At 37.5% G+C, this 18834-nt stretch overlaps 1 protein-coding gene across 1 annotated transcript in view; it reads left to right on the top strand.

Annotated features, from left to right (window-relative positions):
- Positions 1 to 18834, top strand: part of LOC150090938 (uncharacterized) — a 37925-nt gene that overhangs the window by 14453 nt on the left and 4638 nt on the right. Inside the window, exons 3-4 of the mRNA XM_090378232.1 lie at positions 2520 to 2685; positions 8750 to 8927. Coding sequence (XP_090234358.1) covers positions 2520 to 2685; positions 8750 to 8927 — 344 coding nt within the window. The remainder of the gene's footprint in view (positions 1 to 2519; positions 2686 to 8749; positions 8928 to 18834) is intronic.

The raw sequence follows: 18834 nt of genomic DNA on the forward strand, positions 1-18834 counted from the left end.
CACATTGCAAACCATTCCTGAACAAGTGCCCAATGGCTCGGCGCATTGTCATCTTGGAAGACACCATCGCCATTCGGGAAAAGTATAACATAGCGGGATGTACACAGTCAGCAAGCAGTTGACGACAGCGGAGACCAGTGATACGTTGTTCCACATGCACCAGGGGTCCAATTTCCTGCCAGTAAGACATGCCCCACACCATACAACCGCCTCCACCGGCCTGCACTTTTGATACCACGCATGATGGATCAAGGGCTCATGTTGTTGACGCCAAATCCGTACACGACCATTCACAGTGTGGAGTAAATAACGTGACTCATCCGACAGCACACCTTCTTGCAATCTTCTAACGTCCGACTTGCATCTCTTTGCACCAGGCGAGTCTTTTACGCCGATGAACCTTGGTTAGGGGAGGATGCCGTAGGGATCGTCTGCTGATATAGTCCATACATGCGAGCATGCGACGCATGGTCATGCCCGATTTTGTTCCGGGTTGGCCCATGTTGTATTGGGTAGTCAACTCTTCAATATTGCTGCGCCTCTTCGCCTGTACGAGTCGTCGGACCCGGTGCTCACCTCTAACATCAACCTTTCGCTAACTTTTGCAGTTTTGCCATCAGGTCGTTGTTTGACCATTTTTACGCCAGTCTGGTACACTTTAACTATGGCGGCTCTCGAACACCCCACCAGTTGAGCCGTTTGGGAAATCGAGGCACAAGCTCGTTAAGCACCCAGAATCTGTCCTTTATCAAAGACCGATAAATCCTTCCCTTTTACCCCTCAGAATTTTACTACCTACTGAACTACTGACACCTTATCTATGCTACGTAGGTCGACTAACTGCGCACTCTCGTACCTCACGTGGTCAACGGGTCGCATTCAGTTTTCATAGGGATGGTTATAATTCAGTGATCACTCAGTATATATAAATATATACAAATATACATGTATACATGCAACTGTTCAGTGTAGCGGCGGCGCCTGGAACAGAGTTCAACTCCACCAGTTTACATCGTTTTTTTTAACAGAATTCTGCAGTTTGGTCAATGGTAGATCATATGTGGTTTGTATGCGTCACCTTAACTGGGCAGCAGCAAAGCGGTACCCATCCTCAGCACGAGGAGCTGGGCCTGTATTAACTTAATTACCCAAAAAAGGGCAGATTCCGCACCCATCGAATCAGTGAGTGCTAAATCGGTGGGTGCCAGCAGATTTCTCTAGTTACCCATACTAGAGAGAAAAAAAAAAGGAAATAAAGAAGCCACTGAAGGCTTCATGAATTTCAGTATTACTAAGGATAATCCTGAAAGGCAAGCAGGATGCAAGAAGAAAGCATCCATTCACAATGATGCGTCGTTGGAACTCGTCGTGGAAGTTGCCAGTAACTGCTTTCTTCTGTTGAAAATGGTTGAAATTGGGGACAGTCTCAATCAAAACTTTTATATTATCAGGCGAGAATTGCAGAACATTTTCCAGTAGGAAATTTCTAAAGTAACAATAATAAGGGCAGCGGAAGACAATGTGCGGCCAGTCTTCTCGCTGCTGACAAAGGCAAGGTTCATTATTTTCTAAACCGAACTGAACAAGTTTTGATTTCATGGAATCGTGCCCAGTGATGAGAAAAGGCGTGTAGATACTAGGAGAGAACCAAGATGAAATTTGCCGATCAGAAGCAAACAGTACATCATCGATGAACTAGTACGTGATTCTGCCCTTGACTGACGCAGTCCATCGATCTTGCCAGATGTTATTAAGTTTCGACCAGATACCCCTCCTTTCCTGCTTAAAATCATTTAAGCAGAAAACGAATAGTAGAAAAGAAATTCAAGAAACATTAAAGATGGACATTTTTTTTTCCTGCGACAGTTATAACACAGAGAGTACACGTACTTTAACTCCGATTATCTTGTATTTTATCATTTCTTTGAAGAATTATAGCATTCCATTTTTTTCAAGTTTTTATGAAATATTTAAAATACAGTAGATGCCGCTTATTTGTAATCACTTCGGGACTCAGCTAAAATAATAGCAATAAGCGATTGACAACAATAATAGAGCTGTTCAGCATTATTTATTCATGCAGAGTAGAAATGTGTACATAAAGTGGACGCGTATAGAAAGAAAACATTCAAATCACGCAATATAAAATAAAGAAAATATTAAAATCAAGGATTAGGAAAGGGTTAAAGTACACATACAGTTTTTTCTTTCTTTCTTTCTTTCACGGAATAACAGAACGGTATTAAACAAAATCAGTAACTAGCCACAACTGGGAGTTGAAGAACAAATCGGGATGTTATATAATCACTTTCACTGCAACCGTGATAAGGTAAAAAAGGGATAACATAAACCGAAGAACTCATTACAATAAACGGTGTTTTTGGTTAGGTTATGTATTAGTTGGGACTTCATTAAAAGCGATTACATTAAACAAAGGATAATATCCGTGATTATAATAAGCGGCGTGCACTGTATATGTTTATCAAATGAATTCTCCAAAAAGCCTTCTTTATTCCTAGTTCAATTCCAAGCACAGGTAAACGAAAGCAACGTCGCTACAGGACAACGTTTACTCCTTATCAGCTGCAGGAACTTGAACAAGCATTCCAGAAAAGCCACTACCCAGATGTGTTTTGTAGAGAAGAATTAGCAATGAAGATCGATTTGACGGAGGCAAGGGTACAGGTATCAGAATCAATTTAATTATACCTTGAAATTAATTATATTTAATACTCAGATTTTGTGGACAAGTAGCATCTTTTGTGAAATTTTCAATGGCTTGATCTTGTAAGCTGCAGATACGGAGAAAGACAGGATAAGTATTTAGAATTTAAATGGACGAAGCGCTGCTGATAAATCTATGTATAAAATTAAACTCAAGACACTCCGTCGTTAAAGTTCCAAATTTTTTTTTTTTTTTTTTTTTTTTCAAAATGTTGCGATGGCCACTGCCGATTACAGTTTCGAGCGAATTCGTAATTAATCGTGTAATCCGATGTCAGAACCTGTGAGAGAACTGATGTATAATGTTTGCATTATGTTGGATAAATTTTTGACAAAAAATATATTTAATCTTGATTTTAGTGCCAAATATTAGCGTTCGTTGTTAAGATTTTTCTAAATCGAGCCTGGGATGAGGGGAACATGCACATAACTTCCCCTCTTTCGGTATTTTCTTCAGGAACTTGATTCTGTATTATTACAGAACAGACTAACCATTCATGGCTTTTCCCTCAAAGAAAAACTCTCAAGATAGCTCAGTTTTCGTGAATTTTTTGTGTCTGTTTTTATATTTTCACTCATTTTTTAAATTTTTTTATTAGTTAATGCTTAACTATACGACACGTTCACAGAAATTCGGATGGCATTCGAGGATACTCCGTCATTCCATGCTATAGGTTTATAGTGTTAATTGATCATTTGGTCAAGTGACACCCGATCACCTACAGAAGAATATACATGTATTCTGCTGTAGGTGATCGGATGTCACTTGATCCTAATCAAGACCTCTACCACCTCTAATTATGTGTAAATAGATGTGGTAGAGGATCCCCTTACAACTTGATTTTTCTTCAGGCAATTTCTTCTATACCTTTGGACATCTATGAAAGGCATTAAAGACATGATAATTCCATCATGATGACGAAGTGCTGAAGGCTGTGACTAGTTTTATCGCAGCCCAGACATACACACAATTGACAGCAAAATACGAAGATATCTCATAGTCTTAGTTGCTTTGGCGCAAAAATATAACAACAACAACAAAGCTAAATATTTATTAAGTTAAGAGCTAAATAGAGAAATCTTTGAATCTAAGAATTAAATTCCCTTCCCGCCGACAGCAGTCTTCATGGGTGGCACAGTTATAATCAACTTTCTCCCACACACCTGAGTCGAATCTCGTCAATGATGCGAGTAACTTTTATCGGCTTTTTTCATTCAGAGGTAGAAGTGTGTGCTCACAGCAGATATGTGCATGTTGTGCGAGCTGAAAAATATGGAATAATTCACGGAAACCCCAACTGAGATCGGCTAATTACAGCCTGTACTAAAGGGGACTTTCGAAAATTCCTCCACTCAGTGGCGACAATCGAACACAGACCTCTTTCAACGAGCCAGATAGCGATATATCGTGTTGACTAAGCTGCCATAATAAATCGAATCAGCCCATACAAAATGTACTTAAATATCGAGCTATATCAATGACAAAAATACAGTACGGTTATCAAAAACTACTGACGCCGTACAGCATAAGAATGTATATATCTATATAGTATATTATTATTTATTTATCCTATTATTTATTTACTACACTTCCGGTGAGATGATATCTCTGTCGCTTGTTAACCCCTGGCTTAGTGCCTTGAAGGGTTTGTAAAGGTAGGGTACCTGCGTGTACCTAGGAACCTTACAATAAAGATCACATTTATTTATTTATTTATATGTTCTCTATAATAGGGGCATTAACTGCTGAAATAATATTAGTATTAGTATTAGTATTAGTAACGGCCGCATGGTGCAAGAAAGCCTATGGCTTATGCTGCACCAGCCAAAAAAAAAAAAAAAAAAATCCGAACAAAACAATGATAAAAACAAAAAAAAAAAAAAATAATAATAATAAATAAATAACTAAATAATAATAATTAATAAATAAAAAAAATAAAATAAAAAGGAAATTAAACCTATCATCCTATGTGCTTCCCTTACCCGAAAGTACTATCCAGATGACCTTTGAATTTCCCCAAACTGTCGGCCTCTACCACCCATGAAGGCAACTTATTCCAGTAATTTATAACTCGCTGGCTAAAATAGAACTTCCTGCAATCCAATCTAAACATTTCCCCCCGTAACTTGAATTTATGTCCCCTAGTTCTAGCATCATTTATAAGTAACAGGACACATGCCAGAGATAAGATACACTACTGCCTAAAAGTTTGGAAAGTTTAATATTAAAAAATAACAAACTATCAAAATTGTTTAAGATTTTTTTATTAAGCACTGAAAATTTTACAGAAAAAAAAATTGAAATGATTAATATTAACAACTATGCTGATTTTTTTTCATCAACACATCTTCCACGAGATTTTATCGCTGCCTTTCACAGACGTGGCATTCTGTCGATTAATCTTATAATAGTGCACTGGACAAACATTATTCCTTTAAGATCGAATAAAACATTATTCGATCTTAAAGGTTTCCTTATAAATTTTGTGAAGATGAGTAGACTTCACGGACTTGACGGTCTAGAATCTAGATGATCCTATAAAAGCTTTATTGGTTTTAAGTCAGGCGATTCAGGTGGCCACATCATATACTCCCTCAATACTCCTCTCCCTCCTGTTGTTTATTGCTAGAATGTCCCCGAACAGCTTAGAACTGTGCTTCGGGTGATTGTTTTGTAATATAAAATTTCTTTCACAAAGAAATTTTATAATACAAGTCTAGAGTATATTGCATTACGGTCAAGAAAGTTTTTATAGCCTTCTTTTCTTAAAATTCTTTCAATTCTGACGATGTCACCCACTCCAGAAAACAGGAGCAACTCCAGATCACTAAACAATACAACACCATTTTTCTTCAGTTGATCATCTCACATAAAACTCTGCACTTGGATTCAAAAATTTTAAATTTGGATTCATTGGTCCGCAGTACGTTTTTTCACTCGTTATTTGTCTAAGCTTGATGGCTCTTAGCCCAAGTCAATCGTTTCTTTCGATTTTCTTGTTTAAATAAGGGTTTTTAGACGGCGAAACGAACAGGAAGTCCAGCTTGTTTAAGACAAAATTTTACAGTGGATGTAAACACAGGAGTTTCACTGTTCCTATTGAACTCAGCTCAGATTTCAGGCGCATTAAGTCATCGATTGCGTTTAGAAATCCGTGTTATGGTCTTATCTTGTGCTTCCGTTGTTACGTTCGGTCCTCCTGATCTTGGTGCGCAGTGGCGCAGCTACCCTTTTTCAGACCGGGAGGCAAAGAACACGTTCGGACCCCTACTTAATTAATGAAAATTGCAAAAACAGGAGTAAAAAATATAAACACGAGAAGATTAAAAAAAATTGAAACCATAATAATTCCTCCTCTGCCTCTGTAGACATGTAATAAATATAATTAATACATTTTTGAAGGTATAAATGATGTATTAAAAAATAAATATCGAATTTATATCAAACCCTATTTTTTATTATTGTAAAACAAAACCCAATAGCTTTAATTACAGATTAGATCAACAGAAATACATACAAAATGATCGGTGAAAAAAAATTACTGTATATCTACGAAGTAAATAAAGCTAACTAGGTAGTAAGCAATCTTTATTCACATTAACAAAAATTCAAGCCTATTATTATTCAAGTAAATGAATAATATCTATAAATAATAAGATTTGAATTAAAATATGCATGAACATAAAACCTCAGTAACAATAATAAATATATACGTATTTATGTATATATTTATTATGTATTACATACAGATATAAATGACAAAAAAAAAAAAAAAAAACCACATAATAAAATATACAGAAACGTAAATAAACACCGCAGGAAAAAAATACACATACACACATATAATAGTTTTGGGGTAATTTTAAAACAAATCATTGTAATAAGTAACCAACTGTTAAATCTAGTCTACTTACACAAAAAAAGTTTTATAACAAATATTTTAAACTTTAATGAAAATTTTGTCTCCTAGCCTTTTTAGTAGAAAAAATATCTATAATTTCGTTGAAATCGACAGAATTCGCTACACCGTTTTCTATGCTTAAATAAAATTAGCCAAAGACGCTGGGCCCCTAAACAGCCCGGGCCCGGAGGCAATTGCTTTGCCTGCCCACATGGTAGCTACGCCACTGTGTGTCCTTTAAACAGCCAGTCTCCTTGAATAGTCATATGGTAGTTTGTACTTAAATGAAACACCTAGTTTTTGTCAATGCCTCTCACGGGTTAACTTTCTTTATACAGAGTTATAATAGAACTTCTTTTTGTCAGCACTCAGTTCTTTAATTCTTGCCATGTTTATCACGAAACAACAAAACTTACACAAAACATCTTTCTGAATGACGGGTGTTCGATTTTATAAGTTACAGCTCTCCTCGATTAATATTATTGAAAAACAACTTAGAATCATCTACAATCTTCTATGATATTGAAACAATACTGTACTTCCACTTTATAGACTATTCTGGAATCATCTACAACGTTCTATTACATTCAGGAATATTTCACAATGTTCTCTACATTCAGGAATATTTCACAATGTTCTCTACATTCAGGAATGTTCTGCAATGTTCTACCACACTCAGGAGTCTTTTACACCTTTCTGGAATATTTTCGAATATTCTATAAATGTCTTACAAGTTAGTCCTATTTAAATAAAAAAAATTTAAATTAAGAAAAATGAAACGTGATTCCAATCTTTTAGGCGGGGGTGTATGTCCGTGAGATCTTTTTTTGTCCTGTAATACGGCTGTGGTCAGTGAAATGTGTGAGAGTTACAGTGTTTTGTGTTGTTGTTGTTGTTTTTTTTTTTTTTTGTGCTTTCCAAAACAGCCCCATTTTCAAAAATAGTTCCTCTAATTCAATGCAGTATAATAAATAAATCACACAGCCGCATTTCAGCTTATTTCCCTCTTCACAGACTTTTATATAAATTGATAGTGTTTTGACGTATTTTGCAGGCAACTCAAGTCCAAGAAAAGCGTTACTGACAAGTCTAAGGGAAAGGTCATTGACAAAATTCTGAAATTTCCAAAGAAAAGTTGATATTGATTCTAGAGATGTACGAAAATGAGAATTTTTTTTTTACTAATGAATGTAATGTGCTTCTATCTGGATACGCTGACAAACAAAGCGGTTCCTTGAATTCAAGAGGTCAATTGAACGTGTTGAGATGCTCTTTCATACGAACGTGTGATAATATAGAGTGTCATTTCTTTTATGGGATTAGTTCAAACTTCATCGCAGATGAGGACGGACATATTGTTACTGTTAGCCAGAAGCGTTGTGGTTCACATTACTGTAATCAAATTCATCAATGAAGTGAATTGATTTGGTCACCCCAAATCAATTACAAACGGCAATGATTTTAACAGGCGCAACAGTCATACTGTGAGGTTAACCATGGAGTTATTAGGACAACAATTCGGGGATATTTAGAGAAGGATCGCTATCCCCATCCACCTCAATCGCCTCATTTAACGCTAGCAGATGCCTACTTCTAGGAAATTATCAAACAAAATGATTTTTGTGATGAAGTACCAAAATGACCTGCGAGAAAACATAACACGTTAAACAGGAATACTAGCGTACCAGCAGAGACCATTCGAAAAATTTTAAAATCTTGAAAAAAAGACTAGAAAAGTACCGTGAATTTGGAGGCTATCGCCGTGAAAGCACATAACGTGTACTGTAATCATATCATGTTAAATCAGTCTCGTAATTACTGTAATAAAGAATCTTTAAGCGCGGGGCCCCACTTCGAAAAGGGACATTCCACAATCAAAGGATGTAATTTAAAACTCTTACGAATCCCTTTTAGATTTTTTTTTTTTTTTAGTGGGAGGATAACAAGAAACTAAAGTTCACCGCTCATAACCGATTTTAGATTTACTTATATACATTTTGCTTACTTATATACATTTTTTTAGATAACGATTTTTTTCTTTCTTTTTGTAGCATTAAGCGCAACTTCACTTTTTAATTACTTCCGTACTGAAAGATGCTTTATTGATTTATTATTTTTTCAAGGTATGGTTTCAGAATCGAAGAGCAAAATGGCGAAAGCAAGAGAGATTATCCAATAGAATCCCATCTCACCTGTTAACGATTATGGATGAAGAAAACATATGTGAATCAACAGCTGTTTCAAATGACCCCTCAACTTCTGCAGATAACGCAGAGTCAGATATTTTTAAAGAGGTCCAAGGTAAAAATAAATTGAAAAATAATTTAGAAACAATTAAGATTTTTCTAAAATATTTTCTAGGAACTGCTTAAGTAATTAAAAGCTGTTTTATAATTTATAAATAAAAATTAATCAAAGAAACTGTAAATAATGTGTATCACGCTCTAGGTTCAACTTTTACCGTACGAGTTTGACGAAACCATGAAACTAAATAATATGAGAAAAATATAACAATTCTGCTAAAAAAAAAAACAATAATTTTCTTTACAATTACATGGAAATATATTAAACATACTAAGCTGTACAATCAACAAAATTGTTATATTTCCTCCTAATATTAAGTAACAAGATATTATCGTACTGTGCTCCCTGCATGTCCCTTCACTTCTCCCACTTAATATTTTAAATTAAATCTTTATCAGACAAAATCAAAATCCCGTTTGTATAGTACAAGATTAACAGAGAAATAAATGTGTAATTGGCTGGATGAGTGGAAAATTCCCAACATCCACATCATAGAGATAGGAGTCGACATCAACTACCAGCCTTTATAAAACATTTATATCGTCATTTCTGTGATATCATTCGAACGACAGAACTTGCGAGTGGCTACAAGAAATTCGATTTTCTATTAGCTATTCTGACAAAATGGTTTTATATTTACGTCAATGAAAAAAGTTATGCATAATTATTTTTAAAGACCGCATCTTTCAGTAACGTAAATGACAATTTTTTCCCTGCATATTAAAACAAAGTTATTCGTTTAAATTAAAAATGACAGTGACACTATAAGCTACGTAATTTCGATCTTAGAAGACTATTACGGCAAATATTTTTGAAACATTATTACAGGTAGGCTGCTTAATTCTTGTTTCACTCTGGGCGATATCGATATTTTTTCGTAAAATTCATGTAAGAAATACGGCTTAAAAAGTATTCACTACATTGCCAGCGCAATTGCAAAATTTTGTCTCGCAACAGCTTCCTGGATTCGTGTCTTATCTGCTTTTCAATAACTTTCCTCATCTGAACCAGCTTCCGTTGCGGAATTATTAGTATAGCATTATTGTTGACAATTTTAAGTCTTTAAATTTTCATCAAAGAAATTAAAGGTCATTATCTCTCCCACATCTGAGCCCGCTGTCTTGATTTTTCTAATCTTTTATTCCCTGTTTAAAGAAAGACTAACAATTTTATTCTTCCCAAACAAGTAAACTACAGGCCTAAACAATAACAAAAGTAAAAATTGTAACCCTCCACCTCCGGCGAGATTCTTGAACTTCCCCACCTGCGGCCATACCAAACTAACTTCGCTTCCCTCAGAGCGGACTTTGGTGGTATTTTGTAGTTTCGCCACTAGATTAACCAGCCCAAATAAGACATGCGACACTTAACAGCAATTGACAGCACATCAGAATTCATAGTAGCGAAAGCTGATACCACAAGAGAAATGTCTTAATCATTATACTAGTAAAAATAATAGCAGTTAAAAACTTGACTAAGAATAAGCTCATATTTATATTTACATCAGACATACACTGGTGTTCAAAGAAAGTGCATCACCCCTTAAAATTGTAATTGTAGTCCGAATAACGTAAGTATATGGCAATATTTCTTACAAATTGCATCAGATAAGATTGACACGCGTAGGTGATTACGTATTATTGAATCAGCTGTTACTTTCAGATACGTATATAAGCAAGCTCTGCAAGAGTTGCAGTCATTCCTCGCTTGTGTCAGGATGGCGAGTTACGTGCAGTTGACACCACGAAGAAAGAATTCTATTGTTGCTTTACGTGAGGAAGGATGTTCTTCCCGTCATATTGCTTATAGAGTGTCTTGTAATCAGTCGACAGTGAGTAGATTTCTTTCCAAACTCAAGAATACTGTGTGTTGAAGGACCGTGTTTTGAAGCGCTTATCCCTTAAAAACGTAAAGCTTCTTCGTCTGAGCTGAAAAGAGAATGGGAAGAACATACAGGAGTTGTAGCAAGTGCAGTGACAGTCAGAAGATGCCTCTTCAAAAATGGACTTGTAGCACGTCGTCCTAAGAAGAAGCCCCTCCTCACACAAAAAATGAAAAAGGTCCGATTAATTTGGTGTAAGGAGCATGTCAAATGGACCCCCGAGCAGTGGAAGTCAGTTATTTTCTCGGATGAGAAGAAATTCAACCTGCTTGGCTCTGATGGGAGACAAACGATTCGCCGTAGACGTGGTGAAGAATACCATCCAGACTGTTTGGTGTCTATAGTGAAATTCCCTACCAGCCAAATGAGATGGGGGTGCATTTCGTATCGCGAAGTAGGTCACCTGCAGTTTATAAAAGGTTCCGTAAATGCCGATGGATACCTGGCTATATTGGAAGGCAAATTGCTGACAACCATTAGAGACCATTTCAACCTGCCAAGTAACTGCATCTTTCAGAACGACTCTGCTCCTTGTCATCGGGCGAAAAGTGTAAGTCGGCACTTCCGTAGTTACTTTAGCTTCACTTCTGCATTAGAGGTTCGACAGTAATGTGTTTACATTTGTTACAGGTGAAAAAATGGTTGGAAGAACGGTCCATTACAACTCTTAGCTGGCCAGGAAACAGGCCGGACCTGAATCCTATAGAAAACTGTTGGCATCGTATGGAATCTGCAATTGCCAGAAATAAACCAAAAACCTTTCGTGAACTTCATAATTCGTGTTTGGAACCACGAACTATCAGTTGATTATCTTCAGAAATTGATCTTGTCAATGCCTCGACGGTGTGCTGCTGTCATCAGGGGCAGAGGCGGTTCAACTAAATATTAATTTGCACTTGGTGAACTTTTCATTTTGTTTTCCATTTAAAATGATAAACTGAAGCAAATTGTGGGATTCTGATAACATTTCAGATATAATTGTCGTGTTTACCAAAACTGTTGTATAAAGGTTGTAAATGCTCATTTTGGAATATTTTGAGAGCACCTGTCAAATATTACTTAGCTTTGCCTTAACTATTAATATACACTTTTGTGATGATAGTCATTAATGTAACATACCATTGCGAAAAAGGATTAGAAATGTGAAATTCCTAAGTGATACGCTTTCTTTGAACACCAGTGTATATGTAAGTACAAAAAAAAAAAAAAAACGTCGATGCTTACAGCCTATATATAGGAAAGATCTTTGCTTTGTTTTCTGTTCTATTTGCGTATTTATATGCTAGTCATGGAGACACAAGTTACGTGTAAAAGAAATACACAACTGTAAAATCAAACTCCATCAAAAGTTCAAATGGTTTCAGTCTTCTCAGTCCAGTTTCCTTGCAGCAACAAATTTTTGATGTCATTGTGAATCATCAATCTTTGTATATTTATCGCTAAGGTTCATAAGTAAGATTAATAATCAATTTTCGGCGTAATGAATCGCGCGCCCTGAAAACGTTTTCGGAACTCTATTTTGTTGTTGCTTTTTAAATTGGAGCAAGGGAAATTAGGGCCATGAGGTGCCCATATATGGTGTCTGTAAATTGCATGTAGTCAGTGGTTGATTTCCTGTTAAGTGGAATAAAAAAATTCCAAGCTTCCAGAAGAGGGAGGGAAAGAGAAGGAGAGAGAGAGAGCCAGGAAATCTTACCCGTGGGATGACAAAATCCCATAAATATTCCTTACGTCTGGAAGGAATTCAAAAAACTTCTTTGCCGCAGAGCAAAGCAGAAAACGATATAACAACTGTGGTAAACACTAGGAGAGTTACTGTTTTGTTCCGGTTTTCATATAAAGTTAATTTTTATAACTAAATATACGAATTTATAATTAGTATTATAGAATTTTATTAATTTGGCATGGTAGTTAATGTTATAATATGCCTACATTCTATATTTAATAGCATTAAAACGAGAGTCGTAAATAATACATCAATAAATCCGCTTGTACTTATTCATAAGGCATTGTGTTATGGATTAATCACGTAAGTAGTAGCATTTCTTAATTAATGCAAAAAGAGAGCATTAAATATTTTACTCCTTCTTTATCAGTGAAATGTCTGTATATCTACCTATACAAATAAATGATAAATAATAAAATAAAAAGTAACAAAATTAAGTAACATAGCGTTTTGGGGACAACCTACCTCATTTCTTCCTTGAAAATGCACTTTATAATGTACAGGCAAATGAACGAATCAATTCAGAAAAGTGAAATATATAAATATACTTGAAACATAAACAAATAATTTACATACTTGAAAGGATGTTTGCGACACTAATTCAGTAATAATGCAATAAAAGATATAGTATCAAATAACAGTAATCACACAAATTAAATAATTTCAGCACTTTCATTCCCGTTGTCTGAAACTAAATTAAAAAAAAATCTAAAACACGCCACACAAAAGCGCCCTCTTGAACGTGAGCACAACAGAAACTATTGTAGACGGGCGAGAAAAGAGCATGAAATAAGCCAAACACATAACAGGTTACTTATACATGTATACATAGGAAGAATTAAAACGAGAAAGATAAGAAATAATATCCTTCCTAATATCAATTTTTCAGGCATGCTGTAAAATTTGCAATCTTACCAATGATCCAGTAAATTCAACTGACAGGGATTCAACATCATTTGCAGTTAAATTGTAATTACATACTATTGATAGATTTTAGAACAGCATTGAAATAATATTTAATGAGTTTCACATGTACAACCAAGCAGTGTCAGGAAGCTTGGAAGCGAACACATTCGAACGCTAGCTATCAGCGACAGTGAAATGAATACAGTATTATTGGGCCATTTCATATAATAGGGAGGGTAGCATTTTCATATTTGCATCCGTTCGTTTAAAGTTCTGACACTCGTGGGGATTACATAACAATTTACTTCGAAGGGTGCAAAGAACCTGATTCAAACTAGAATTTTTATTGCAAATTCTAACAAAAAGCAATGCCTATGAAATATCACTGTTTTTGTTTTTGAGGTAAAGCAACGAAGATAATGAGGCGCCAGTAGGTCCATCGCAAGAAATTTGGATGCCCTGGGCTAATAACATGATACGCCCTCTTATAGTCGGTGTAATGCATATTTTAGTGGGTAATGCTAAATATTTATTTTAAAAATAAATATAGATCCATTGTTCATAAATATAAACAATGGAAATTCTTATAAAAACTTCGAAATAAAATATATGAAAGCGCGAAAGAGGAAGACGCCTCTAGCTCAATGGTTAAGGCGGCCCTTTCAGCTCAATGGTTAAGACAGCACTATGCGACATTATATTATGCTGTTTGTTATTTGGTTTTTAGGAGCATTAGCAACTAAGGCCATATTGCTCCGGGATATGCGTTGGTCATTCCCTGACCTTTCCGCATTCTCCGTATTTGCTGGTGACGGGCTCGAACCCCAGTCTAGATCAAGAAGCGTGTGCTACGCGCTGCTGCTCCTTCCCACATGGCTACGGAGTCGCCTATTATATTATGCCTGAAATTGTCAATATTCAATGATCGGTTTTTATGCTTTGCTGAACAAAAAAAAACCGTGGTTTCTGGATGAAAAATTGGGCAATCATCATCTAAAACAAACTGAAAAAGTCGGTTTAGGTGATGGGTTGCAAACGCCCATAAAATTTCTGCCTTTTTGATGGGATTGAAATGCGTGATTTTTTTTTTTTTTTTTTTTTTTTTTTCACGTTAGATGGGTAGCAATGTAGAGGTTGACAGTTCCAATACATAAATGAGTCTCGTCTAAACGCATAGCCAGTTTGTGTTTTTACGTAATTGTGATAACAAATATTAGCAAAATTTATCCCGCTCACTTGTTCTTTCGGATTAAGCAAATTACATCTTGTGGAGATGTACCTCAGGTCTGACGTAGCCGAGTGGTCCGGAGCGAGAGTGCATAGCATGCGTTCGTTGAGTGGACCGGGGTTCAAGCCCGTGACTGATAAATATTTGTATTGACGATTTATTGTAAACTCTACTGACTTGGTTGTCGTGCCAGAGTATAAACAGAAAATTTATTTATTTAAAGTTTGTCTCGTGGACTTTAAAACATGTCTCTCGATGCCTGAACATTCCACCGTCTTCTGTGGAACGTCTAGACATGCCTAGCACTGAAATACCTAAACTTGATATTTGAAGCAATTTCTTGAACAGTTTGCCTAATTAGGTTTCTTGGCCTTCCACTTGTAGAGGCAGCATACACGTCTCGTCCTTTCATTTTTTTTTTTTTTTCACCAAGGCAATGAGTGCTTTAGTAGAACGTGGATACGATCTTTACTTTATCATTCTTTCTCTTCTGTAGGTTTTAAAATATTCCAACCGAATGACTATTTTCATCTGAAGGAATCATGAGAGTAACACATTCTTCAATTGCTACTGTCATGCAACAATTAAAGAAAAATGCAGAGCGATTAAATTTCGGACACAATGCTCATCCAATGCATCAACACAGATTTATTTATATATAAACGCCTCTATAAAAATTGCATTTCACAATTTGTTGTATGCTGATTAGCTAATATCAATCTAAAAATTTAAATTCAACACGAAAAGTTATGTACGTGTAGCTGCTATATTTACATACACTCAGGAGCCAACAGATTACGACAACCTATCTAATGGCGCATTCGGCTGCCTTTCGCCGTGATAACCGCTTGCACCAGGTGTGTCATCGACTTCACGAGACCTCGGAAGGTGTCCTCAGGTATCCTGGATAAAGTGAACAGAAGGACGTCTGAGAGTTCGGCAACCGAGCAAGATACTGGCATGAACTGGCGAATGCTGCGTTCCATTGTATCCCACAAATGTTCCAAGGGGTTGTTGTCGTAGGACCTTGGCAGCCAGAGAAGCACATGAAATGCTTGGACATAACCGTGCCCTTGTTAACCGGGCCGTTGTCTTGTTAAAAGAGATCCAATGCAGGCGCCTCCGTAGCCAAGTGGGAAGGAACAGCAGTGCGTAGCACACGCTTCTTGATTAGACCGGGGTTCGAGCCCGTCACCAGCAAATACGGAGGATGCGGAAAGGTCCGGAAATGACCACCGCATATCCCGGAGCAATATGACCTTAGTTGCTAATGCTCCTAAAAACCAAATAAACAAACAACAAACAGATCCAATGCTATCTGAATACACGGGTGACCATTTTGGGCAAAACTTAGTCCCAAACGACGCCGAGGTAAAGTGTAAAGTATTTAGTGCCTAACGGCACCAGGGATTTCCCCCATCTCCGGATTGTATATACTGTTTGTGAAACACAGTACTCTGTGGAGGCCAGAGATTGAAAAAGTATATGGATATGGTTCTGTAGTGTAATGTAGTGGTGCGATGTATCTTCTCACCTTTTAGCCGTTGAGCCCCTAATGGGCCCCACCGTTGACCACACTTTGCCACGAAGAGGCAGGTCAAGTACCCAGTATATTATATTTCATATTCTGCAGGCCCTGCCACCTAGTTTCCGAAGATTTCAGTGGTAAGGGTCCACTGTAAAAAAAACAAATAAATAAATACTAATTTGATTAGTTGGAATTTTGACGCTAGTAATTTGCTATGTTAATTTAGGGGGCCGTACGCTGTCGTTTTAGTTAGACTGGGGGAGACAGACAGAAATATGGGGACGATAGAGAAGGCGACCCTAGACAGATCAGAAGGGACATGCCTCACCAGGGGCACGCCACACCAGAGGAAGAAGGGGGCGTTGGAGAGGGGCAGAGGAGCCCGTCCCCTTCTCCCCGCCTAGGGGAGGGAGTAAACATACCAAGCAAATGAGTCGGTACGGATCGCAAGAATGGTGCTGACAGCAAAGCTGCAGATGTCATAGTCAAATCAAGTAGGTCAAGTCCGGTTGCAGTTCCTGGGACTGTATCCAAGAATTTTCAAGTTGGTTTTCAGGTCTTGCATGGGAATGTTGTCTCGACCATGGAGTTCATTCTTGTGGCATTGCTGAGTCATCTAGGCCGTTGTGCAACCCATACATTGGGTAGTGTAACGTTTGGAGTCGGAGTAATCCAGTGTTGAGTCCCCTTTGGTCAATCAACAGCGGGCATAAGTGGGGTGGTCGTTTTCGGGAGTTACAAGTTTGCCGCTATGAGGGCTTTTCTTCGCGCAAACTTTGTAAAGGTCTTATCTTCATCCGCCGTGTATAGGTAAAGTAAAAGTAAAAGTAAAGCGCAGCCATTATCAACCCACTGCAGGATGGAAGCCTCCTCAACAATTCATGCTGTGCGATTCCATATTTCGTGGCAGGTATGTTATTTTTGTGATGAAAATACATCTGATGTCTTCGTGGAGTTCGCAGTCAAACATCAGATGATGCCACTCTCCACTCTCCACGATGCCGAGGTGGACATGTGTTTTTGTAAGGGGCAGCTCCTAGAACGTGAGTTCATCTCTGCCTCGTATCTCTGTGAAGGACAGAGAACACTGTAAGAGGACCAGAAATGCGAGTAGTGTAGGTTTGTATGTATTATGTGTGTGTTCTGTTGTTATGTTCTGGCCACTTGGCTACCCAGAAGCATCAATCACCTGGAGAGATGATACTGGGTACTCGCCCACACCACAGGAAGGTAGGCCAGTCCCAATGGAGCGCGTAATGTCTCTATACGAGACTCTGACACACCTGATGTTGCCAAAAGGTGGCCAGATTTCTCTGTGGGGGGGCCCACTCCAAAGAGGGAGGGGAAAAAGAAGAACAAAGAAAAGAAAAGTATTCCCGTGGTGCAATAAAATAAATTCACCATTGTTAAAAAAACAGAAAGAAAGGAGAGCTGTCCGGCCGAGTGACAGCCCAAATCCCAGGTGCCAGAACAGAGGGCGAGTAAAAAAAAAAAATAAATAAATAAAATAAAAATATAAAATAAAATAAATAAATAATATAAAATAAAATAAAAATAATAATTAAAAAAATAATAAATAATTAAATAAATTTAATCTCGCACCCCGGCTACAGTGAAGAGGAAGAGATAAGTCAGGATGCCAGCAGAGAAAGAGAGAGGAAAAAAAAAAAAAAAAACACGACGCCGAGGTAGGATCTGGCAGTGAGAGTGTATTCAATGGGGATGAGGGACCCAGTGATGTCCATGAAAACATTTCCCAAACCATGATACCACCGCCAGTGGCCTGTTTTCGTCTAACCGCGCAGTCTGGTTGCAGTTGTTAGCCTGCTGGCTCTCCAATACGCACCCATCCATTGGTATGATGGAGCTTCCTTGGTTCATTAGACCAGGCGACTCTTTTCTAGTAGTCCAACGTAGCGCTCCCGTGCCCATTGCACGTGGAGGTGTCGAAGGTCAGCGAACACGGTCACATGAACAGGTCTCCTACTTCTTAGGCCTATCCGCAACAGCGTCCGCTGAATGGTCTGTTCAAAATCATTTCTCCGTGAGCCCTGATTTTGTAGTCTGCCATTAATTGAGGGATCATGGGCCGCCAGTTGTCCCGAATAGCACGTGCCAACCGCCATTCATCTCGACTGTCAACCAATGGTGTTCCCGCCACATTTGGGTAGTTGTGTGTCCTTCTTCGGGCCATATCTTCACTACGGTGACCCTAGAACATCTAACAATGACCATGGTCAGGTTCCTGCCTTCCTAGCGCCGCAAATCATTCTCCGTTCAAACTCCGTAAAGTCCTTCCTTTTCTCCATTGCACGAGTTTCGTTCTGACGAAATGACAAGCACTACCGTGCCGTCATTATATATGCCATGCCAGTCGGTGACGTCACTCCAGGTGCTGTGGGATGCGTTCACTCGTGGAGACAAGTGTAGTTATAATGTTTTAACTCATGAATGTACATACATGAGTGTATATAAAATAATACACTGTCCTAAAAAAGGAAATAGGTCAACTGTACGTATGAAAAAAATATTTATATAAAAAATAGAGTATTGACCCACCTTTGTAATAATTCCTTTAATGCGTCATGGAAGACTTTCTACTAGTTTCTGGAAGAAAGCAGGGGGATATTGTGC

Source organism: Mastigoproctus giganteus, chromosome 1 (genome assembly GCF_048544385.1).
Source record: "Mastigoproctus giganteus isolate SK-2022 chromosome 1, ASM4854438v1, whole genome shotgun sequence".
NCBI classification, from domain to species: domain Eukaryota; kingdom Metazoa; phylum Arthropoda; class Arachnida; order Uropygi; family Thelyphonidae; genus Mastigoproctus; species Mastigoproctus giganteus.